General features: G+C 41.2%; 1 protein-coding gene and 1 long non-coding RNA gene across 4 annotated transcripts in view; one reads left to right on the top strand and one right to left on the bottom strand.

Annotated features, from left to right (window-relative positions):
* F5 (coagulation factor V) overlaps positions 1–25,986 on the top strand; it is a 74,763-nt gene that overhangs the window by 28,975 nt on the left and 19,802 nt on the right. The window contains exons 4-14 of the mRNA XM_042975831.1: positions 1,828–2,040; positions 3,242–3,385; positions 5,804–6,025; positions 7,515–7,680; positions 12,566–12,743; positions 14,208–14,307; positions 14,685–14,896; positions 15,981–16,131; positions 18,010–18,222; positions 19,774–22,228; positions 24,909–25,083. Coding sequence (XP_042831765.1) covers positions 1,828–2,040; positions 3,242–3,385; positions 5,804–6,025; positions 7,515–7,680; positions 12,566–12,743; positions 14,208–14,307; positions 14,685–14,896; positions 15,981–16,131; positions 18,010–18,222; positions 19,774–22,228; positions 24,909–25,083 — 4,229 coding nt within the window. The remainder of the gene's footprint in view (positions 1–1,827; positions 2,041–3,241; positions 3,386–5,803; positions 6,026–7,514; positions 7,681–12,565; positions 12,744–14,207; positions 14,308–14,684; positions 14,897–15,980; positions 16,132–18,009; positions 18,223–19,773; positions 22,229–24,908; positions 25,084–25,986) is intronic.
* LOC122235790 lies at positions 3,394–15,974 on the bottom strand. Of its 3 annotated transcripts, XR_006213832.1 has the most exons (5): positions 15,862–15,974; positions 8,031–8,178; positions 7,836–7,945; positions 4,882–4,962; positions 3,394–4,090 (listed from the first exon to the last, which is right to left on the bottom strand). It is a non-coding gene; the product is annotated as an uncharacterized LOC122235790 (long non-coding RNA). The 3 variants fall into 3 exon arrangements; XR_006213831.1 differs by having other exon boundaries at positions 7,836–8,178; XR_006213833.1 differs by having other exon boundaries at positions 3,394–4,004; positions 7,836–8,178.

Raw genomic sequence — 25,986 nt, 5'->3', positions numbered from 1 at the left:
CTACTGTGTGCTGAATTTGAGAAATCCACTTTAAAGACAACGACAGGACAAAGTAACAGATGGAAAAAGATCTAGCATACTAACACTAACAAACACAAGGGGGTGTATAATGTGTTTTTCCATTTGTATGTCCTTATGGGAAAGAAAATTACAATGACAGAAAGCAGAGCAGTAGCTGCTGGGCCCAGAGGGTAAGGGAAGGTGCTGACTGGAAATGGCACAAGGAACCTCCTTGAGATAGAACTATTCTGTACCTTGATTGTGGAGGTAGCTCTACAACTATATACATTTGTCAAAATTCAGCAAATGTTCTACTTAAAATTGGTGGATTTGATTGTACGCAATTTATACTTCAATAAAGATGATAAAAGGCAGAAAAAGAGAGAGGAAGGAAGGGAGAGAAGGAGGAATAAAGAGACGAAAAGGAACAAGGAAAGAGAATGGAAGGGAAGAAATCAATCCTTTGTTTTCAAAAAGCACAGTCACTTCCGTAAGAATAGCTTGCACTGGCCCTTTACCCCATCACATAAAATATTTTAGTCCTTTTTCCTGATCCTAATTGTCTGCCAATGTCTACACTCTGATGATCTCCCTTCCGCCTCAAATTTGTCAAGCTGCTGCACTGAACAAGAGAAATTCTGGCACCAGATAGTGATAGTGAAACTTTCACCTAATTAAACGCGGCACACCTCAGGCACTTGGCTGTCTACAACACTGACCTCTCCCCTTCCTGACCTCCTTTGCTTCATCTCTGGCCACACTTTCCTTTTGTTGTTGAACGCCCCGCCCAAGCCTTTGCCCCTGTTTTCATCTTCAGAATCCTAGCTCCCTCTCTTCAATAAGGAAGACCCATTTCTACATCCCCCACCAGTCCGGAAAGCCAAGTACGTACATAAGCCAAGTACGTATGTTAGCGGTCGGTTTTCAGGTACACAAAAGACAGGAGTAAGACATCTGAACTTCAGAAGGTAGACACATTTCATACTTGCAAGGGCAGCTAGACTGCACAGAGGAGCTGGACTCGGAGGCTCTGGGGAAAGTGAGACTGATCAGTTGGTGGAAGCGTGATACAGCGATCAGACAGGGCTGAGGGTGGCAGAGGTTGGGAAGAAGATACGAAATACAGAAGAAACACAAAACAATATGGAAACAGTTCTGGGTATACTCCCATCCCATGCTAATAGGAAGTTAAATGGAAGATGTCTTATCAAGCACCACAGAGAAAACAGAAATAGAACTCATTCTCTTGGGGCACCCGGGTGGCTCAGTCGGTTAAGCGTCCAACTTCGGCTCAGGTCATGATCTCACGGTCCATGAGTTCAAGCCCCGCGTCGGGCTCTGTGCTGACAGCTCAGAGCCTGGAGCCTGCTTCCGATTCTGTGTCTCCCTCTCTCTCTCTGCCCCTCTCCTGCTCATGCTCTGTTTCTCTCTGTCTCAAAAATAAATAAAACATTAAAAAAAATTTTTTTTAAAAGAAATAGAACCCATTCTTATATTCTGAGATGATTTACCAATCAAAGGTGATTCAGCTCTCTGATTTTTTATTTAAGTAATAATCATTTAGATACCCTGTAAAATTAACTTCTTAAACTTTAACAAAAATATACTCGGTAGCATTTTTTATTCACCTCAGATCACTATGGATACAAAATCCTTACAACTGCGTAAACACAGAAGTGGGTATATGTGAATCTTTCCAACTAATGAAGGTCCACTGTGGAAAGGTATATACATCTCTGTAGAGCTCGGACATTCCCCCATATTTGAAGAAGATGAAAAAGTAGTCCTCAGAAACTGTCCAGATGTTTTCACGCTTTTCTTCTCCAGGTGCGTCTTACTCTGACCACACATTCCCTGTGGAAAAGCTGGATGATGCTATAGCTCCAGGCCAGGAATATACCTATGTGTGGAATATCAGTGAGGACAGCGGGCCCACGCACAATGACCCTCCGTGCCTCACACACATCTATTATTCCTATGAAAATTTGGTACAGGACTTCAACTCTGGGCTGATTGGACCTCTGCTTATTTGTAAGAAAGGTAAGGAAAAATCAACAACGATTAAGATGTTGAAAGGGTAAGAAGTGCTCTCATGGAATGAGGCTCGAGAGAATCTTGGTACCTTTTTGTAAATCAGGCAGAGGGAGAAGGGGGTGGGACGCCAGCTCTTTGCCTGACATTGGTATCTGAGGGTTTGGAATCTTCGTGTTTCCCCTAATCCTTCCTTCATCTCAGTGCTGGGAGACTCTCCCAAGTAAACCTCTGTCTGAGAGCATGTTCCAATGCCCTGCCTGTGTGACCCTAACACTTACCTCAAGGCCAAGTCTCTTTGAAAGTGTACAGCAGCCTATATGTTGCTGAGAGTACTTGGAAAGAACTTAGACTAACGTACCTGAGGTTTAGGTTGATAATTTGGTTTACAAACACACAAAACACCAGCTTCCTGTCTTATAAACAAGCTGAACACTTTGGGTGGCAGATTTCAAACATATTCAGTTGACTTTATAACAAAATTTCATCGGCTGGGCTTAGGAGCAAGCGTGAATTTTCATTTTACACCCCCAAAGGATTCAGCCCATCTTCCATTAAAACAACAAACTACCACAGCGAACTGTACTGTGGGAAATAATGTGATTGATTCAGCGTCTGTCTATACATACAGGCATACCGCATATACATACCTTCCTAATTCATTTGTTCACTGCACAAACACATGTTTTCACTGCCTGGCCTATCAAAGACACCGTGATGGCTCTGACAAAAGATATTTCAAACTTATAAAAACCTCTTCTTTTATTTGACTCTCAGCTGCGTTTCCTCCTCACATGAGAATCTTGACCTGCTGTCTCACTACACGTCCAGGCAAGATGGCTATATTAAACTTGAAACGTCCTTGGCCAACTGAGCTAACATACCTATTTATGGGCCTGTTGATACTGGAGGAAATAAACGCTTTTCCTGAAGCCTGGACAGTCCCAAATGTTTTTTCTCTGTGCCAGATCAAATTTGCCATTAAGTCCCCATTCCTCAAGGCTCTGAGGTATCCAAGAAAATACTTAAGGTGGACACCAGAATTTTAATAAGCTTCTAGGCATTATTACTTGCTAAAGATGCTATTTTTTAAAATAAGAATTTCTTGAAGCTATTATGATTGCTTGCCTTAGATTTTTTTCCTATGTAGGAATACCTCACAAGAGTCTTGTGCCTAGGATGCTTAAAAAGCGTGTCTTTTCTTTCACAGGCACCCTGACTGAGGATGGGATTCAGAAGATGTTTGACAAACAACATGTGCTGATGTTTGCTGTGTTTGACGAAAGCAAGAGCTGGAGCCAGTCATCGTCTTTAATGTACACGGTCAATGGTTACGTGAACGGGACAATGCCAGGTAACCCGCGGGCCGCATGCTACCCGGCCACAGCAGCACCATTAGTGCCTTTGATCCCGCTGTTTTCCTTAAAGCCCCACGGAAGGTGACCATACTCATATTCGCTGTTTTTCAACTCCTAATCAGAAAGATAACATAATCGAATTCAGTGGTTCTCCAGATTCTATCATCCTTTTCTTTTTTTTCTTTTTTTCTTTTTTTTACAACAAATACAACAAACAATTGGAAGCTACCTAGGAGGAAGAGTGTGCAGCCTTATTATATGTAAGGTTCTGGGCAGGCGTCACCTTGGCCTGTGCCTCCAGGAAGACCTCCAAGATATTAGCTCAGTCTCCTTCAGTGAGTTCTGTGGTCCCTGCTGCGTGGTGACCATGCCTTCTTCCACAAAGGAAGCCTTGCAAAACAGAAATTCAAGGTCAATCCCTGGCAGGAAGGGTCAGCAGAAAGAATACAAGGAATACACGCACAGTGAAGGTTGATAGATTAGGAGAAGGACCCCACATACAAAACTACCACTGGCATTTCACAAGGTGATGGGTGAGGAATCGTCAATGGCATGTAGGAGGTTTTCTCTTTCCATCTGTATGGAGGTTCTTGTGGAAAAGCAAAATCATAGTCACTATTAAGAGAAAGAAAAACAACAAAACTGATTCCCATCCAGACTTCTTCCCCCGTTCCAATAGAAATGACTTGGAACCAAAGATCCTGAGGAAAAAGAATGGAAAATGAGAATATTATTTTATTAAAGAAGTCCATACTTCTCAGAGGTCATTTTCTGTATCTGAAAATCACAAGTGGCTTTGCTTACTAAAAACGAAACTTGTCAAACTTGTCAAGAGTGGAGGTCTGGATATTGCTTTTAAATTGCATTCTGTTTCATTTGACTCTGTCTTCCCACCCGGGTTGTTACAAACATACTCCGATGACTCTGGTTTCTCCATTCAGAGTTCCAAAACTTAGTTAATTGCCCTCTATCTTAGGAGGTCTGCGTTCAAGCCTTGCTCACTTCTCTAGCTTAGTGTGGCCCTTGGAAATCCATTGTCATTGTAAATGTGCCTATTTACAAAAATGGATCAACCATTTATCCTGGTGCAGAGGGGTGTGGAGGAATTTTCTTTTTTTACATATAAAGTAGCATTTCCAGTGCTATAATCCTTAGAGAGGAGTGGTCAAGGAGACATTGTATCTGTGTCCTGGAACAGTGAATCATTTGTGTAAATATGTAGAAGTCAAACAAAAGCAAGCTACATGCAAAAAAATTAGTAATTCGGTCAGGGCATCGAGTTTATGAATTTATAGTAAAAAAAGAGTATTTGGGCTTAGGAGAGGCAAGATAGGGGGTCATTAGTAGAAACTGAGAAAAGTTAATGCTGTGCAATTGTCTTTTGGAGCATGGTAAATTAAATATATGATAAATGCTAATACAGATGTTATCAAATGCTTAATTCAGCATAAGCATTTTTTATGGGGTAAATACTTCCATCAAAGCCTCCTACCTTCTAGCTTCTTGCTTGCAGCTTCTAGCTTCTTGTTCTCATCCGTGATACCAGGAATCCTTGCCTGGTTACAATGGTCTCCTAAAAAATACAAGCCCCTCAGTCTCTCTGCAGGTAAGGGACTGATTCTCAGCTCCATAATGTCACATCTGGTAATTATGGATCTGAAATTTAAACCCCAAGTCAAGGATGGAAGGAGGCTTAGAATCTCCCAGAGAAAATTAGCACGTTCCCAGTCACCGTGAGCACAAAGAAGGAGCCAAACTCAGCTTTTATTCTCAGTTTTCATTACTTCATCCATGAAATGCTCCAGTGGCCTAGTGCATTAAGGAGAGCCTATATCCCACAGAGGAATTCATTGCCTTGTCACTTAAACAATCAACAAGTGGTTAAAGAAGTGATTAAAAATTTCTTAAAGCATCGTCACATCTCTCCCTTAGGCAGAGCTTCGACCTCTATCCAGTTGAGAAGTTTATGCCCCTGAACTCAGCCTTATTGGAGGCTCTGGTGCCTCCCTCCAGTTGAGCCCAGATTGATTCTAGAGTGACCAGCTGCCCAGGCTTTCTCAGGGCTTTCCCGGTCTTAACACTAAAAGTCCTGCATTCTGGGAAACTCCTCAGGCCCAGGTGAACCAGGGTGGTTGGTGACCTACTTTCCCTCCCTGGCCTCATCTCTTAGCAATCCTTGTGTTTCTGAACTAACTTTCCTCATCTGTGGGCTCTATTCTTACCTCTCCATACCACTTGCTTGCCCGTCACTCAGATGTCTGCTTTGCTGGGGTAGGAGCCACAACTGGAGTGTCTATACCCCCTGAAACAATGCCTGATGCATAGCAGGTGCTCAGTACATAGGTCATGAGTGATTTTTTTTTTTTATTACAAAGTGCTGACTGCTTGTTTCACTCCCCATCTCTCCCTCTCAGATATCACTGTTTGTGCCCATGACCACATTAGCTGGCATCTGATTGGAATGAGCTCTGGGCCAGAACTGTTCTCCATTCATTTCAACGGCCAGGTCTTGGAGCAGAATCATCATAAGATCTCAGCCATCACCCTTGTCAGTTCTACGTCCACTACCGCAAACATGACTGTGGGCCCAAAGGGCAAGTGGATCATATCTTCTCTCGTCCCAAGTCATTTTCAAGGCAAGAAATTCTTCCAAAGTTTTGCTTGTGAACATGGGATCCTTTCTTCCCAGGCACTAACTCCCTCATTCTCCTTTGCCCTTTCAAGCCACCCACACCCCAGACATATATGCTTAGTCCTGAGAACAGAATTTAGTTATTCTGCTCTTAGACTTAATATAACGCATGAGTTGGAGGAAGTGAGGAAATTGACAAAGGCTTTTTAAAATGAAGCAAAAACTAAAGAGGGCTCTACTTCCTCAAAAGGAAAAAGAAGGAAGGAAATAAACTCATACATAGAGATATTCTTCCTGGGGGTATTTAGTATGTAGCTAAAGAAAAAAAAAACCTAGGTGCCAGAACAAATAAAACATCTGCAAGCACTATATAGAAGCACCAAGTTACAGAAAGTGCAGAAGATTTAACATGAAAAGATTATCTTTTATAACAAGATGAACACAAAGCCTGGGACAAGGAGGAACCCAATGGATGTGTGTTTAATGGAAAAAACATAGAATTAAACTAGCTGAGCAGTGAGTTTAAAGAACATCAGTTGATTTTGGTGGGGGAAAAAAATCAGCCCAGGTTGTTATGTGGTATCATGTAAACACAATAACTAATTGTTCTATTATTACACATTGTTGTTTTAAAACCGTTGGGGAAGAAGGGCGCCTGGGTGGCTCAGTTGGTTAAGCAGCCAACTTCAGCTCAGGTCATGATCTCGCAGTTCGTGAGTTTGAGCCCAGAGTCAGGTTCTTTGCTGACAGCTCAGAACCTGGAGCCTGCTACGGATTCTGTGTCTCCCTCTCTCTCTGCCCCTATCCTGCTCGTACTCTGTCTCTCAAAAATAAATAAATGTTAAAAAAGCTGTTGGGAAGAAGGTCTATATAAACAGAGACTAAAATGTAAGTAAATGATATTGCTATAGAAAATTATTTTGGTACCAAAACAATGTATACAAAAGCCAGACACATAAGAAAGGGACACTTTGATGGGGTCATTTTGTTTCCTGTTCACACTGAGCAGTCAAAATTATATTTGAAATCATGAAATTGTCATAATACCCCTAGGAGATAGAGTCCCAAATAATAAAAAACAACAAAACTAACATTATTAAGGTTAAGTGCTTTTTATATTAACTTATTTAATTTTTAACAACAATTTTATACAGTATGTACTATTATTATCATCTCCATTTTACAAATAAAGGGACAGATGACAGGGAAAATGAGAAATCAACAAGACCTAAGTCGTAAGATTTTAAGGATCTGGAAGTTACATTTTTTTTCCTCTAAAAGAAGCAAAGGAAATCTTTCCAAATTTCTTCCCTAACCCATCCTCTCTTTGCTTTTTATTCTTGCCCCTTTCTCTACTGTGCTAAAAGAACTATAGACCAAAACGTTCAGAAGTTGCTTGAGCATTACTTTTACTGTTATTTAAAAGATTTACATTTTGACCAGCCTCAGTTTCTTCTCTCAAAATCTCTCCCTGCCCTTACATTCTAATTCAGCCGGGATGCAGGCTCATATAGACATTGCAAGCTGTGCAAAGAAAACCAGGAATCCTAAGAAACTAACTCGCGACCAGAGGCGGCACATGAAGAGGTGGGAATACTTCATTGCTGCAGAGGAAGTCATTTGGGACTATGCACCGATAATACCAGCGAATATGGACAAGTGAGTTTTGGGGGGTCTTAACCACTGTGTAAAGAAAGGTCCCAGAGTCCTAAAGGCATGGCGTGAACTGTCATGCACTGACATCTCTCAAGGGAATACATGTATTGGATTCGGGTCTTTTTGTACAAATCAACCTGGAATTACTCTAAACTCACCAAGGGAACTCCGCAGCGGCAGCGGTAGTGGCTGGTAACAGCAGCGATCACTTGTTGAACATTTTCTGTTAGTTTTACTTTAATGCTCCAGGTGAGACACAGCTTTTATTCTGTAGATTAGAAAGGCTGTCAGAAAGGGGGAGAAATTCAGAAGTGCAAGTAGCTCTCAAACGCTTGAAAAATCGTCTCACTCACCGTAAGAGAACTGCAGATTACACTTCACTGAGATACTGTCTTCCGCCTCTCAGACCCACAAGTGCAGATGATACAATCTGTTGGCAAGGCCGTGGGAGACGAGCACTAGCGCACATTGTTGGTGGAAGAGTACATTGGTACAGCCATTCTAGAGGATGATTTGGGAATACGCATCACAGTTACAAATGCATAGGCTCACAATTGTAAATGCATCGTACCCTCTGACCCAGCAATCTTGCTCTGGGAACTTACTGTATAGATATACTTGTTCACCTGTGAAATGGTGTACGTACTGGATATTTGCACTGTTAGTAGTAGCAAAAGTTTGGAAACCACCTAAAATGCCCTCCAATAGGAAATTAGTTTCATAAATTATGGCACGTCCGTATGATGGAATACTATGCCTCTGTTTTCATTTAAAAAAAAATTTTTTTAACGTTTATTTATTTTTGAGACAGAGAGAGACAGAGCATGAACGGGGGAGGGTCAGAGAGAGGGAGACACAGAATCCGAAACAGGCTCCAGGCTCCGAGCTGTCAGCACAGAGCCCAATGTGGGGCTCGAATTCACGGACTGCGAGATCGTGACCTGAGCCGAAGTCGGTCGCTCAACCGACTGAGCCACCCAGGCACCCCATGTTTTCAAAAGAGGTTGTAACCACTCTCTCTACACTAATATAAAAGTTGTCCAAGATATATATTTTTAGATTAAGAAGTCAAGGGAGGAAAAAATGGCAGATTAGGAGGTCCCCCGATCGTATCCCTCCATAACAGTAGTAATTTGACAGCTGTCACAAACAAAAGTGCTTCTCTGAAAGCTTTGGAATCCAGGTAGGATTTGAGAAATTCCAGGATCTTCCCAGTGGAAGCCAAGACCAAGGAGGGATATTTTTAGAAGGCACCTCATGCTTAGGAGATAGGTTTTCTGACAGTGCTCCCATCTACAAACTTGGAAACAGCTTTGTCCCATTTTGGACTCAGCTACAGTCCCACTTGGTCTTTGTCTTGACACGAGCACCATTTGCCAAGCAGTTGACAAAATTCAACATCTTTTCATGATAAAAACTCTCAACAAGTAAGCTATGGAAGGAATGTACCTCCACATAATAAACCCAAAGCTAACATCATATTCAAAGAAAGCTTTTTCTGTAGGATCAGGAACTAGACAAGAGTGACTACTCTCACCATTTTTATTCAACATCTTACTAGAAATCCTACCCAGAGCAATCAGGCAAGAAAAAGAAATAAAAGACATCCACATTGGTAAAGAAAAAGCAAAACTGTCTCTCTTTGCAGATGATAACTCTTAAGACTCCACCAGAAATCTATTAGAACTAATAAAAGTATGCAGTAAGTTGCATGATGTGAAATCAATGTATAAAAATAGGTTGCATTTATTAAACTAACAGCAATATATACAAAAAAGACATTAAGAAAATAATCCCATTTCAATAGAATTAAAAATAATAAAATGCTTAGGAATAAATTTACCCAAGGAGGTAAAAGATCTATACACCACAAACTGTAAGATACTGATGAAAGAAATTGAAGAAGAGACATCAAATAGAAAGATGTTCTATGTTAATGGATAGGAAGAATTAATTTGTTAAAATATCCATATTAATCAAAGTGGTGTACAGATTCCATACAATCCCTATCAAAATTCCAAAGGCGTTTTTCATAAAAATAGAAAAAAACAATCCTAAAATTTATATGGAACCACAAAGACCCTGAATAACCAAAACAATATTGAACTAGAAGACCAAAAGCTAGAGGCATCACACTCTTTATTTCAAATTGTATTACAAAGCTATACTAATCAAACAGACCAATGAAGCAGAATAGAGGCCAGAAATAAACACATGCATATATAATCAATGAATCTTTGACAAGGGCACTAAAATATACAATGGGGACAAGATAGTCTCTTTAATAAATAATGTTGGAAAAACTGGATAGCCACATGCAAAAGAATGAAATTGGACCATTAGCTTATAGGATACACAAAATTAACTCAACATAGATTAAAGAATTGAAGGAGAAAAGGTAAGGGAAAAGCTTTTTGACACTGTTCTTGACAATGATTCTTTTTTGGTATAACACGAAAAGCACAGGCAACAAAAAAATAAGTGGGCCTACATCAAACTTAAAAGCTTCTCTACAGCAAAGGAAACAATCAGCAAAATGAAAAAGATATTTATGGAATGGGAGAAAATATTTGTGAGCCATATGTCTAAAATATATAAAAAACTCAATGGCAGAACAAACAAACAAACAAAAACCCAACCTGATTTTAAAATGGGTGAAGGTAGGTGCCTGGCTGGCTCAGTCAGTGGAGAGTAGGACTTTTGATCTCAGGGTTGTGAGTTCAAGCGCCTTGTTGGGTGTAGAAATCACTTAAAAATAAAATCTTTTAAAAAATAAAGTAAACTTTTAGAAATGAGCAAAGGACCTAAGCTGACATTTTTCCAAAGAAGACATATAAATGGCAAATCGATACATGAAAAGATGTTCAACATCACTAGTCATCAGGGAAATGCAAATCATATCCACAGTGAGATTATCACCTCATACCTGTGAGGATGGCTACCACAAAAAAAGAGATGACAAGAGTTGGTGAGGATGTGAGGAAAATGGAACTCTGTACACTGTTGGTAAGAATGTAATTTGACATAGCCATTATTGAAAAAAGTAAGAAGTCTCCTCCAAAAATCAAAAATAGAAGTAGCACAATATCCAGCAATCCTACTGCCGAATATATATCCAAAGGAAATGAAAGCAATACCTTAAAGAGATCTCTGTGCCCCATGTTCATTGCATCATTATTCACAATTGCCAAGATATGGAAACAACCTGAGGGTCTGGTGAGGGATGAATGGGGAAAGAAAATTCCAGACACACACACACACACACACACACACACACACACACACTGAAATATTACTCAGCCTTAAAAAAGAAGGAAAGCCTGCCACTTAAAACAACATGGATGAAGCTGCAGAACATACTGCTAAGACACATCCCAACACAAAGTGACAAATACTGTATGATCTCCTGATCTCACTTAAATGTGGACCTAGTAAGCAGTATGGTGACCATAGTTGGTATCGTATACTTGAAATTTGTTAAGACAGTAGACCTTAAGTATTCTCACCCCCAAAAACGAATATAGTAACTAGGTGAGGTGATGGAAGTGTTAATTACCTTAATTATGGTAATCACATATATACATATATGAATCATCATGTTGTACTTCTCAAATATATACAATTTTTGTTTGTCAAAATCACCTCAATAAAGCTGGGAAAATACAAGACAAAGTCAAGGTGTAGCACTAAGTATAAAATACCTGCCTGTTTGCTAAGGAATGAGAATATAAGTGTATTTATATTTATAACTCATAGTTGCATAAAGATGCTCTAGAATTATACACATGAAATTAATGCAAGTGAATATTTAGAAAATTCAGGGATGGTCAGAGACGTGGGATTGATGGGATATAGTGTGTGAGTGAGCATTTTCACTGTAATCAAAATCATTTGAATGTATTTGCTATTCAAATCTGCTATTCAAAAAATGTAACTGAGAAAGAAGGGCAGAAAAGGAACTTGTTCAAGATTAGATAATAATAATTGGCAGAACTGCAATAAGGTTCCAGGACTCTGGCAACGGTCTGTGCTTTTTATTGTGCAAAATAAAGGCATAAATGGATCAGTTCTGTCATGGCGCTTCTGTTTTTGGAAACTAAGGCAATAAAGAGGACCAAAAGGAAAAGTGGTTCGTGTTGCTGCCCCAAATCTTTTATCATAAGAGCTACAGAAGATGGGTGAAGGTGATTGCTTTTTAGTTAGCACTGGGATCAGGTGGATGGTAGAAGGGATAGACCAACAGCACAGAACTACGTCTAATAAAAATAGTCAGAGCTTCCTGGGTGGGAACATATCTTTAGAGATTGAGAAATACCTGGTCAGTCACTAAGGGTACCACAAATTAAGTGATAAGGAGGACTTGAGAAAAAAAATTCACAGTATATCCTCTCATTCCTTTTGTTTTTTTTTTTTAAATATAATTTATTGTCAGATTGGTTTCCATACATCACCCAGTGCTCATCCCAATAAGTGCCCTCCTCCCTGCCCATCGCCCTCTTTCCCCTCTCCCCCACCACCCATCTACCCTTAGTTTGTTCTCAGTTCTCAAGAGTCTCTTATCCTCTCATTGCTTTTGGATAGCTCTTTTTCCAGAGATTTCTAAGGTCTGTTCTAGTGACCAGAGTGACAGGAAGTTCTAGGTAGCCTTTTCTAACCATGCCCACAACTTTATTAGTGGTGGAGAAGACAGACAGATGAGAGGTTTCCAGTTTTCCAACTAGAGAGCAGACATTGGGACTTTGCAAACCACGTTAAGAATTTTTTTTAAAGAAAATTAGCATTTTAGCTAATTCAAGAGCAGAACTTCTAAGCATAGGGTTTCCTCATCCTCCTGGGGTCTTTATTCGAACGAACGGTTTAATGTTTTTAAATTTCATTTCACTTTAAGAAAATACAGATCTCTGCATTTGGATAATTTCTCAAACCAAATTGGAAAACATTATAAGAAGGTTGTCTACAAGCAGTACCAAGATGAGTCTTTCACCAAACGCATGGAGAATCCCAATATCAAAGAAGATGGGATCTTGGGTCCTATTATCAGAGCCCAGGTCAGAGACACACTCAAAGTAAGTACCACAAATATGGAACCATGGAAGAAATTAAATAGTGAAAGACAATGTATAAATATGTCCATTATAATTTTTGATTCAAATGCAACTTCAGTTTTTATGTAGTATTTGCTCTGATTTATAGCCTACCTCACAACATAAAGAATCTAAGACAATTCATCAAATTGTAAAAGGATAAAGCAAAGAACCAATTTCATTGAGGTGAAGGATAATGTGGGGACAAAGAAAATAAAGCCATGGATAAATACAATGGAACACACGCCGTATGTTCCAATCGGGTTGTCTGTAAATTTTGTCCAAAGCATTCCAGCAGCCGAGTGAAAAGGGAAATATGTCAGGGCAAGATTCGCAGTACTCATAAAGAAAGTATCGTTTTCCCTGATACTGAGATCAGTTTCTCCCATGGATCCTTAAAAAGAGGATGCTGTATAATACAGTGGATGGAATCCTTGATAGAATCCCTATAATTGGTATAATAAATAAGTTGCATAGCTTTTTAATATAAGGGTTGTCCTCATAGCTGAGAACATAACAGTAAACACAACTGAGTATAAACAATTCATCATTGTGCTCTAGGTATGTAGTTCTCCCATAAGCTGGTCTGTGATGAAGGTAAATTTAGACATATATCAAGAACACCGAGTGTTCTTCAGGCAGCTTTCCTTAAATATATGCCACATCAGTCAAGCTTTTGATAAGAACTGGGCAGCAGAAAATTAAAGGTTGGCATCTTTGGCAAGGTTCTAGAATGCAGGTAATCTACAGATTAAGGATGAGCCAAATGCTTTGGCAATCGACCAGTAGGAGATAAGATTAAGGTTCTCTTTTGAAGATTAAGAAGGCTAACTATCACTCCTGTGTAAATAATGCTCCTCCTTTCACCCCTTCCTAGGGGTAAACTAACATATCCGCACACAAGGTCAATTCTGTTCAAAGATAACAAAAGGATAGGAAGCAGCCTTTCTCTATTCCTCTTTCCCTTCCGCCATTTCTGATTTCCCTTTTCGGTGCTCTTAGCAAGTGTAAATATACCTCATTGGAAATTCAGGATCTGGCTATTTGTATGCCCCTCAAGAAGATAATGTCAAGGACAGTGTCCTGGGAGGTGTGCCAGGCTGGAGAAGGGAATTATGGTCTAGAGAGGAGAAGGAACAGATCTGAAGGCAGATGTGGTCCAAGTTGAGAGGAGAGGGGAAGGGGACAGGTTTGGAAAGAGTGATATACTGTGAGGAAAATACAGGGCAGACTTCTCTTTCCATTTTCCACCCTACCGTGTGAGTGAAATTCTCTCAAAAGTTTCTTCCAGGTGATGGGGAGAGGTTGCTGCTCAGAGAAACAGAACTAGTTTGCGAACACACACACATAAGCACGCCCTCCATCAAGTGCGTTTGCCAAGCTAAGCATCCCATATCAATTCTCACGATTGAGCTTAAGTCCTGAAATAATTAATTAACTTTGTAGATCGTGTTCAAAAATATGGCCAGCCGTGTCTACAGCATTTACCCTCATGGAGTGACCTTCTCTCCTTATGAAGATGAAGTCAACTCTTCCTTCACTTCAGGTTTGAACCCGAGTCTACTGAATGAAACTGTTCACCTCTGAGAGGCTGCCACGCTTTCCTACTGTCCTCTTTGCTCAGTAACATGACTTGTGCAGTCAGGCAGTATACAAGTAGGGGTGTCCTAAAAGTCACAACGAAACCCTGCTCACTTCAGGGATTTATTTACCCTAAAATGTGCTGTTCTTTGTTAGTGCCATAGCGGCCTCTAGTGGAGCGATTTCTAACGGCGACACGTAATCCAAGGTTCTGTCAAGTGGAGCTTAGTATACGCATATTCCTTCCCTAATATTACCTGGCTCTAATAAAAATTTTGCTGTTTGTTTGTTTACTGAAATAATTTCGAAAGTGAAGACGATTTTACCTTCATTTTCTTTCAGGCAATAACACTATGATCAGAGCAGTTCAGCCAGGGGAAACCTATACTTACAAGTGGAACATCCTAGAGTCTGATGAACCCACAGAAAATGATGCCCAGTGCTTGACAAGACCATACTACAGTAATGTGGACATCACCAGGGACATTGCCTCTGGGCTGATCGGGCTACTTCTAATTTGTAAGAGCAGATCCCTGGATAAACGAGGCATACAGGTATTCTGTCCATGGAGTAAACTTTTAGAAAATCTAGGAACTTCTTCTGGCTGACACAGATTAGGTCTTCTCACTAGAGAATGAGCCTTCTTCTAGAGAACAGAAAATGCTACGTTGTCCTCTTTAGTGCAAATGTGACAACATAGATTCCTTTTTTTTTTTTTTGTCTTGTCTATTTTCATCTGACTCTCACTGCAGAAGGCAATCATCCTATAGAGTGATGCAGTATTTTGTTTTAGTTTGAAATTCCAGATATTTTGCTATGTGATCGGCAAGTCACTTCGCCTTTCTCAATTTCTTCCTTTGGCTAATACCCCTCCTAAAAAAATTTGACACGGCTGCTTTGGGGCTCAGTGAGATACCACCTGGTAAAAGGGTAAATCTCTCTACTAGTCCTTGTTATTTTTAGAGACCTGAACTAGGGAGAGATGAGAGAGATAATACTTTGGAGAGATAGCATCTGGTGAAGTTGGACCCAGACAATGGTCCATCTCTAGTGAGACTAAATTATACAAAAAAAAATGTGAAAAAATATATGGAACTTCATCAGAGACTAATAGTCTCATATTAGTAACTTAAAATTCCCAACCAGGCTAAGCTGTTATTAAAGAAGTTCATCCTAAGGCATACACCACAAATATATGTTTGGAAAAATTTTTTAAATGGACATTTGGAAGACCCTAACTTATTGAGCTAGGAAAGGACACAGATAGGAAGATGGATAAAGTTTTCCTATTGCAACCTTCTGTTTTATCCTTTGCAACTATTTGGAGCACATCTGGTCAATCTTGCAGGTTGAAAGGTATTCACTTACAGAGATAGAACACAATTACAGCGGCCGTGAGGAGATGGAATTTTTCTACTAAGATGTTTTAGTCTCTGAATTTCCTGATCCGCTCAGTTTGCCTTTGCACATTACCTTTGGCCCTAATGAGGGCTTTGTACAAAATGGTTTTCATACATACCTGCATTTGTGGCTTCGGTGGCCCCAGGGACTGTGCCTCTTTGGTTTCTGAGAAGAGCTCAGTGCTGCGGGCGATGGGCTGGCACATCAATCACTGAACACAGCACTTCTACCCTCCAGAGGGCAGCAGACATTGAGCAGCAGGCTGTGTTTGCTGTGTTTGATGAGAACAAGAGCTGGTACATTGAGGACAATATCAACAAGTTCTGCGAAAATCCCGATAAGGTGAAACGTGATGACCCCAAGTTTTATGAATCAAACATCATGAGCAGTAAGTCAAATCACTGTTTTCGTCCGTCAGTTTTTCACTCCGGTGCTTAAAGTAGGACTGTGCCTAAAGGCGGAGACATGGAGTAGAATCCACTCACCTCTTATCCTCGCTCTCAGTCCTCGCTTTGATGACGAAATTAGTGGATGATATTACAGAAACTTCTTTACGACATGAGGCCAAAAGCTTGTGACCCTTAGGAAGTCTTGGTCTCATGCTCCAGATGTGCGTGCTCTGGGCACATACACTCCGGAGGAGCAGGGTGAGGGGTGGGGTGGTGAGGAGAGCGGGTACAGGCTTGGTCAGTGGCATATGGGGATTTCAGACGGGGGGTGGGGGGCAAGGTGAACGCTCTTGCTAGCAGGGCAGAAACTGAGTAAGTAACCCAAAGCTGGACTGTCCAGTCAAACTAAGGCAAAATGCATATGGGGAGCCAAGCGTCTTAAAGAGCCAATCCACGAAGAAGTTTGAAGGGAGCAGTAAGAAGTTCAGAACAGAGGGAGTGACCTGAGCCAAAGTCCAGGCATTTGCTGCGGTTTTCAGTTTCAGTGCCCAGAGCCACTGCTCTGACAAGTCTGAGAGAGATTTGACTAAGCCAGCTGGAAGCAAACACTGCCACAGTGGTCAGGGTCCTCACCACATTTCCTTACACTCGAGAGTCATTATGGCCACCTTCTCTGATAGGTGATCGTAGATAGGAGGGTGGCTTCTCTGCGGTCTGTTCATATGGCTTCAGATGACTGGCAGCTGGGGATTATCTGAACGGCCAGGTGCCATGGAAATCACTCAAAACAGGGAGTTACTCCGCTTTCTTTGCATGATTTCATTTCGGCAGCGAATCTGTCATAGTTCTGGGCCAGCGCTGTCCAGTTTGAAATTATGCGTGAGCCACAAATGCGATTTAAACTTTTCTGACGGCCGTATGAAAAACTGAAGAGAAATACATCCCAAATGTGATCATTTCAACATATAACCAATATAAAAATTGATGAGGTTTGCTTTCTTTATTTCATATACTAAGTCTCTGAAATCTGGTGTATATTTTACCCTCCGAGCACATCTCCATCCAGATTCTCCACCTTTCAAGTGCTCAGTGGCCCCTGTCACTACTGGCTGCTATATTATGGAGCTTTCGACCATTGAGAAGAGCCTCCTGAATGAAATACAAACTAAAAACATATGTCAGTTCTTCTGTAAATATTTAAGGGTTCACTAGTGCTAGGCCTCATACTAGGATCAGGGCTAGACTGGTAAACCAGGCAGATGTGGGCCGTGTCCTCAAAGAATCAAGCCTGTGATTTTATTACCATGCCTAGAATCTGAGTAAAGATACTGCCTAAAGCTGTGTCCCTTTGAAAGATAATGAACATGTGTGAACTCAATCCCTGCATGAAAACTATAGGTTATCTCAGTGCTAAGAGGACACAATACAAGTTGCAAATGTACTAAATATGCATGACTTTTAGGGACATTACTTCTTATTCACTAACTCATGTGTCAAGACGACTTTCTTATATTATGCTTTCCTTCCAGGTAGAATTAGTCTAGATAATATTCTAAATTGATGTTCAGAATATCTTTCAAAGCAGACCGTGGAAAACAAAGTATCTGATACACACTTGACAATGAAGAAGTCAACATGAATGAAAAGCTTTGTCTTTATCGGAGTATTTCTCCCTTGGCTAACTTAGGAAATTAAATTCTCCTTTGGGAAATCTGACTTTGATCTTCTAGTCACATGTTAGACCTGGTGGAGCTTATCTCAGATGATCACTGCTTTGACACAACCAAGTTAATATTAGGACATTAATCCCAGGTATAATTAGACACATGTCCTTTTGTTGGCGGAGGCCTGCGTGTTAACAGATTTTACTCTTTCAGCTATCAATGGCTATGTGCCTGAGAGTATACCCACGCTAGGATTCTGCTTTGATGACACTGTCCAGTGGCACTTCTGCAGTGTAGGGACCCAGGATGACATTTTGACCATTCACTTCACTGGGCACTCATTCGTCTATGGAAAGAGACATGAGGACACCTTGACGCTCTTCCCCATGCGTGGGGAATCTGTGACCGTCACAATGGATAATGTTGGTAAGAGCCTAGACACTTGGAGAGGCATCTCTGATCTCTAAAGGTCTGCTGCAGCTCTCCAGACTCCCACAGTTCCTGGGTTTATCTTTCTGATCCCTTTCAGGCTTGCCTTTCAGTATTTCTCATGATTCATATTAGGTGGAATTAATTACCTAAAGGGTCCAGTCGCTTAATGTGGGTTCCATTTATCCTTCTCTGGGCTAAGTGAGAAGTAAAGACACAACAGCAAAGAGATAAGCCATGACTTAGGGAGGAAGTGTGAACATTCAGCCACAAAAGAGCATTTCTTTTATCAAAAAAAAAAAAACCCTTTTCAGGTTTTGTTTAGTGTTTATTCATTTTTGAGAGACAGAGTGTGAGCAGGGGAGGGGCAGAAGGAGAGGGAGACACAGAATCTGAAGCAGGCTCCAGGCTCCGGGCTATCAGCACAGAGCCCGACGCTGAGCTCAAACCCACGAACCGGGAGATCATGGCCTGTGCCAAAATTGGATACTCAACTGACTGAGCCACCCAGGCGCCCCTACCTTTTTTAGTTTAGTTTTTTTTTTTTAATATATATAATTTATTGTTCAAATTGGTTTCCATACAACACCCAGCACTCATCCCAACAGGTGCCCTCCTCAATGCCCGTCACCCACCTGGGGAGGAGGGGAGCCAGGCGTGGGTGTGGTGGTAGGTCAGGGGCTCAGTCTGCAGTTGGAGAAAGTGATTCCCTTTTTTAGTTTTTAAAGATAGTCATTCCACCATGCAGTAGTGACCATCAGATATAGTGCCTTAGAGGCTGGCCTCAAAGCCAGCAGTGCCGTGGAAAGCACATGGGCTTTGGAGTTGTTCATATGCTCTCTGGCATTCAGTATGGACAAGTGACTTGACCTCACTGAGCCTCCGTGTTTTCATCTGAAAAACACAATAACAACACTTTACAGAGTTGCTCTGACCATTAATTGTAATATCCTAGCACTCGGCAGACACCCAACGAGTGCTAACTATTGGAGACTCTCCAGGAAATCTGTACGCCAGCAAATAATAGCATTTCAAAGAGATTCAAAGTTTCCCTGGGCCCACCCAAATCATTTATTGCTTAGAAATATCTATATGTCTCTTATTTGTTGGGGTGAACATCATCATCCTCCCCTCACACCAATTCGCAATATGTGCAGCTAACAGGATGGTTATGGTATTCAAAGCCCATTTTATTCTTCATTCATCCTTTTAAAATATATTCTAAAATAGTGATTCTCAAACTCTATGCTAACTCTTTTATCCCTAATCTCCACTGACCAATCCTTTGGGCCGATACTGATCACATGCTTGGATGTCACAGCAATGTCAAATTGCTAATGGGCTTTCTAAACACCTTAGACCAACTGATCTCCTTCTGTCACTGTGGAACACTAATCAATAGTTCACGGATCAGTGGTGGCCCACAGACCATGCTGGATTGTCCCTGCCCTGAAGTTCATTGAAAATCATCTGCCACAATGGATCCTAGTGTTTTTCTATATTTTTTGGGACTTAGAGCTCTCTATTTTCTCTGTCTCTCTTCTGTAGGAACTTGGATATTAACTACAGTGAATTCCAGTCCCAGAAGCAAGAACCTAAGGCTGCGATTCAGGGACGTTAAGTGTATCCGGGATGAAGACGAAGATTCATATGAGATTATATACGAACCTCTGGCATCTACAGCCATGACTACGCGGAAAATGCGTGATTCTTCAGAAAACAGGGGTGAAGAGGACGATGGTGACTATGATTATCAGGAAAACCTGGCTTCCTGGTTAGGAATTAGGTCATTCAGAAATTCATCACTGAATCAGGAGGAAGAGGAGTTTAATCTTACTGCCCTAGCTCTGGAGAACTACTCTGAGTTCATTCCTTCAAGTACTGATCCAGCTATTCGTTCAAATTCTTCTTTCCTGAGTAGCATTAGCAGGCTTATTGTCCATAACTTTGCAGGACCTCACAAAACGCTTCCTCGCCCAGAAGCCACCACAGCTGGTCCCCCCTTGGGACGCATTGGCTTGGACAAGAAACCAGTTCTCAACTCTTCCACAGCAGAACATTCCAGCCCTTATTCTGAAGACTCCATGGAGGATCCTCTCCCATCAGATATCACAGGGATAAGCCTTCTTCCGCTCGATGCAGATGGTTTCAGGAATCAAAAACATGCTAAGCACAATGGATCCGAGAAAGGAAGAGACCACACAACAAAGCATGGGATCTCCCAGGTGGGACTTTCAGCATATAAAACTGGGAGACATTTAAGACAAGGCAACTCTTCTCCTTCCAGAACGGGAGCCTGGGAAGACCTTCCCGGTGACCTGTTACTCTTAAGACAAAAGCACCCATCAAAGATTTTGAACGGGAAATGGCATCCGGCTTCTGAGAAAGGTAGTTATGAAATAGTCCAAGATGCCGATGAAGACACAGCTGCCACTAAGCTGCTGAGCAGCCCTCAGAATGCCTCGAGGACTTTGGGAAAAAGCAGCCCTTTCACAAACAAAGACAGAAAGCAGAGTGGCCACCCCCCATTTTCTGGAATTAGAAAGAAATTTCTGCAGGAAAGACCGGATGGAGGAAACGGTAGATTGAAGAAAAGCCCTTTTTTCATTAAAACACGAAAAAAAAAAAAGGAAGAGAAGTTTGCACACCATATTCCTCTATCTCCAAGGGGCTTTCATCCTCTAAGAAAGGCTAATACCACATTTGCAGACAGGAGACTTAATCACTCATTGTTATTCCATAAATCCAAGGAAACACCTTTTTATCCCACAGACCTCGATCAGACATTCCCCTCTGTGAATCTCAGCCTGATAGCCTCACTTCCTAACCATAATCAGAATCCCCCAAATGACACCAGTCAGACGAGCTCCCCTTCAGATCTTTATCAGACAATAACCCCCGAAGAACGCTATCAAACATTCCCTATTCAAGACTCTGATCAAATGCACTCCACTACAGAGTCTAGTCCTGGATCTCTCCCAGAGCCTGGCCAGATGCTCAACTATGACCTAAGGAACAAGTCCTTCCCTACTGACATTGCTCAGATGTTCCCTTCCTTGGAGCCTGAAGCCTGGCAGACAACCATCTCTGCAGATCTCAGTCAACCAACCCTTTCCCCAGACCTCAGCCAGACAGCTGTTTCCCCAGACCTTGGCCAGATGCTCCTTTCCCCAGACCTCAGCCAGGAGCCTCTCTTATCAGACCTCAGCCAGATGGCCGTTTCTCCAGACCACAGACAAACAACGCTTTCTCCAGACCTCAGCCAGACAGATGTTTCCCCAGACCTCAGTGAGATAACCATTTCCCCAGATCTCATAAAGATGAACCTTCCCCCAGACCTCAGCCAGATGCCCTTCTTCCCAGACCTCAGCCAGGAGACTCTCTCATCAGACGTCAGCCAGATGCCTCTTTCCCCAGACCTCGGCCAGGAGACCCTCTCATCAGATGTTGGCCAAACAACCCTTTCTCCAGATACCAGCCAGACAACACTCTCTCAAGACCTTGGTCAGATACCCCCTTCCCCAGACATTAGTCAAACAGCCCTTTCTCCTGATCTCAGGCAGACATCGTCTCCTCCAGACCTTGATCAGACATCCAACACCTCTGAATTTAGTCATTCATTGCTTCTTCCAGAATTTGGTCAGACTTCCCCTTCTCCAGACCTTAGTCAGGTGCCATCTCCTCCACTATCTTCTATAGTAAATAACACTTTTATACCAAGGGAACTTAACCCACCAGTTGTAATAGGCCTCAGTGGAAATGATGGAGATTACATTGAGATTATTCCAAGGCAGAAGGAAGAGAGCAGTGAAGAAATCATTGATGACACTGATTACGTGGCCTATGATGACCCTTACCAAACTGATGTTAGGACAGACATTAACTCTTCCAGAGATCCCGACAACATTGCAGCATGGTATCTCCGCAGCAACAATGGAAACAAGAAATATTATTACATTGCTGCTGAAGAACTATCCTGGGATTATTCAAAATTTGCTCAAAGGTTTGGCCAAATTTTCTCCGTTGATTTTCTCATTTTTCCACTACTGCTAAAAAGATTACAATAGTCTGAGGAGATAATTCTGGGCAAATTATACTAATTCTGGGAAAATTTAATTCCCCTATTGCAATTTGTCCTATACAATTTCCTTTGTCAATTCTATGATTAACCTCTCTATATTACATGACATTTGGACAATATAAGAACAATCACTGTAAGAAGTCTGTGATATTCTCTAGAGAAGCTCCCTCCTCTCTCTTCTTTCATTGAACACATGTTCCTACCTCCTTTTCTCGCCCAAGTGCAGAGCCCAGCCTACCCATAGCTATCTGCTAATCTGGCTGATCAGAAGGAATCTCCTTTTGCATTTGTTTACGGAAAAACACATCTTTTAGTTGTTTGCTGATCAATATAAAGTGTATAGCATCTTGGTGAAATTTAATTCAAATTACATGAGATTCCAGTGGCAGAGGCCAAAGATATAAACCAGCTTAGAAACAAAAAGGCAAGTTTATACCTTCAACTGAGGCAGTCATAAACAATGATTTCTTTTGCTTTAAATTTGAATTTTAACTTGGCTTATAGAATGAGTGCTTACTCTCTCCTAAGCATTGTGCTAAGTGTTGAGACTATAAAATAGAATATAAACATACATGACTCCTGCCCCCATGGCACTTGCATCTAGTTGGGCAGGTAGATAAGAGTCAAATGCTCACATAAATAAGTGTAAAATACAACTATGCTAAAGACCGAAAAGGAAAGGCAGATACACGGTGATACAGTGATATGAGAATTCAGGAACCTGACACTGAACATTCTAGATAGAGAGAATAGCATAATGAGGCCACGAGGAAGGAGGAAGCCTGAAGCCTCTGTAGCTGGAGCTCAAGAAGGGGGTGAGTGTAAGAAAACGTTGGGCTCGCTCTACAAAGACCAGATGCCACTAGGCTTTGGGAAGAATTTTGGTGTTTATCCAAAGAGCGTTGAGAAGCCCTTCAAAAGCTTTAGCCATTCTTAGCTTCATAGATTATGTCAGTTCCTTTCCTGGACCTTGTTACTTTCATCTTTTAAATGAAGGAGGTACACCAAATGTCCCCCAAGATCCTCTTCTGCTTTAACATTTCAGGTTCCAGCCATTCTTCAACCAGAGATGCAATTATGTAAGTGGCCTGACTTACAACAGAGGGTTCCTAAGGGATCTGCATATGTTTTTAAAACGGTTTTCAATTCAATTCTGCTTAAGGATGGAAAGCCATATTGGGCTGGACTCTGGACTTGGCCTGTATTCTGGGATGACAATATAGAGAAAGAAGAGGTTGGGGGCAGGGGGGACAAGGGGCAAGTCTTAGCAATAGTGGGAGAATCACAGCTTGGTGACCATGCTCACACCATGTCTAATATATAGTTCACAGATTTTATAAAAGCTAACAACTACACTGAAAATCAAAAGCCAAAGTGTAATTAGAGTAAGCAAACACAATATATGGTATGGCTTACAGAAATTATTTCATTAATCTGATGCCTGGCATTTCCATATTAGAACTCTGTTAGCCTAAAACACATTTTCACATGACTTCCTATTTAAATGTAGCTCCCACTGCTATATGAGAATAATTTATCTAGGGATTTCTAAGAGAGGCCCTGAAAGAGTAAGATTTAGGGTGTTTCCAAAGCAGAAAGGGATAAAACCAGGTCCTTCAAAATCTTACGTCCCATTCCAATTATGCAACCCATGTTTATGGCACTCACAGCTGCTTTGCTGATCCCCATGTGTTCTGTGAAACTATGCTTAGGGTCTGGAAGGATGGGGTCAGTGGTGTAGGAAGACCAGGAGGAAGACAGAGTGGGATTCTCTGTTGATGGATTGTGGTGCATGACAAATTCTATGACATTAATGGATGAGCTTTCGGCCCGTTTCCATAGGCTTGAGAAATGTAAGAGTCAGTGAGAAAATCTGATGTGCTCTGGCCCCAGACTGAGCTGGTGAACTATGTGAGGAATGATCCGATTTAACAACAGCAAACACGAGAAGCGTGGCTACTTTCATTCACAGGGGTGACCATTGTCAACTGACAGCCCCAAGCTGCCAATCCCATTGCATGGCTTTGTCTGCTTCTGATATTAAAATCTGCTATGTGACTATATGATTATAATTATTCGTTCATTAATACATTAAACAAAAGTTGATCCAGTGCCTGTCATGTGTCAGATGATTTGCCAGGCACTGGAAATTAAATAATGAGCAGACTAGGCACAATCCCTGACCTCATGGGACTTTCACTCTAGTGTCAGAGTCAGATTTTAATAGATAATATCACAAATAAATGATATATACTGTACTGTACATAACAGAGAAATTTAAGAATACTACAGGAATATACTATATACACTATGGTAATACTGTGAACACTTAGAGAATAATATAGACAGATTTCACCTACTCTAAAGGATCATAGGAGCCCTTACCAAAGAAATGATACATGAACTGGGATCAGAAGGATATTTACTGGCTTAAGTTTTTACTCATTTATAGTTTCGTTCATTTGTACATTAAGTATTTATTAAATATCTCTGCTAGACACTATATTCAGAAGCAGGGATAATTCCTCCAATTCTTCAATGGTCTTTCATTTGTTCTTTTAAACAAATACTATTATTATTGTTGTTGTTGTTATTATTTCAGTGAAGTAGATAATGAAGACATTGACGATGTTCCAGAGAACACCATATACAAGAAAGTGGTCTTTCGAAAGTATCTTGATGGCTCTTTTACCAAACGTGATCCTACGGGGGAGCTTGAAGCTCATCTCGGCATTCTTGGTCCTGTTATTAGAGCTGAAGTGGATGATGTCATCCAAGTAAGTCATCTTTTGAGCATTGTTAAGATCGTCAGAGAATTTCCACAAGCACCAGGGGGTTGTTAACAGTGAAAGGGGCAGGAGGGCTATGGGTAATTTGTTTACTTTCCAAAATGAACAAATAATAACACATCTTTTCAGAGACTGCTTGCCAAGTACAGTAAAACCTTAGATTGCAAGTAACTTGTTCTGCAAGCGTTCCACAAGACGAGCAAACATTTCTAATAAATTTGAACTTGATAAATGAGTGATATCTTGCAATATGAGTAGTACATGACGCCGAACGTCACATGATCACAACTGAGCCAATGGTTCTTAAAATTCACTTTGACATACGAGTGCTTTGGATGACAAGCATGTTTCCGGAATGAATTATTTTTGCAAACCACGGTTTTACTGTCGTTTGATAATCTTCAAGAAAAAAAATGATCTCATGATTTTATTTCCCCTTCTGCTGAGCTCCCATTCATCACTGCAAGGGTCAGTTCTGTTTTCCCTAAGAAACTTTTTTTGCCACCCCAACCTCTCCTGCACATTCAACCGAATAGCTCCTTCCTGGCATTCCCATGAACCCCATTCATACTTTGTTTACAACACTTTTGATCTCCAGATTTTTTAGTTTATTTATTTTGAGACAGAGAGAGGGTGAGCAGGGGAGAGGAACAGAGAGTGGGAGAGAGAGAGAATCCCGAGCAGGTTGTGTGCTGTCAGTGCAGAGCCCAACGCAGAGCTGGATCTAATGAACCGTGAGATCGTGACCTGAGTCGAAATCAAGAGTCGGTTGCTTAACTGACTGGGCCCTCCCTGTGCCCTGGGTCTCCAGATTTTTAACTTGAATCCATATGTGCACGTGTCTCTTCATCAGGAGGTTGAAAGCTTATTGTTAGCAAGACCCAAACTGCA

The sequence above is a fragment of the Panthera tigris genome, chromosome F3 (genome assembly GCF_018350195.1).
Source record: "Panthera tigris isolate Pti1 chromosome F3, P.tigris_Pti1_mat1.1, whole genome shotgun sequence".
NCBI lineage: Eukaryota > Metazoa > Chordata > Mammalia > Carnivora > Felidae > Panthera > Panthera tigris.
Note: the sequence above shows the minus strand (reverse complement) of the source record. Positions and strands in the feature narration are given on the sequence as shown.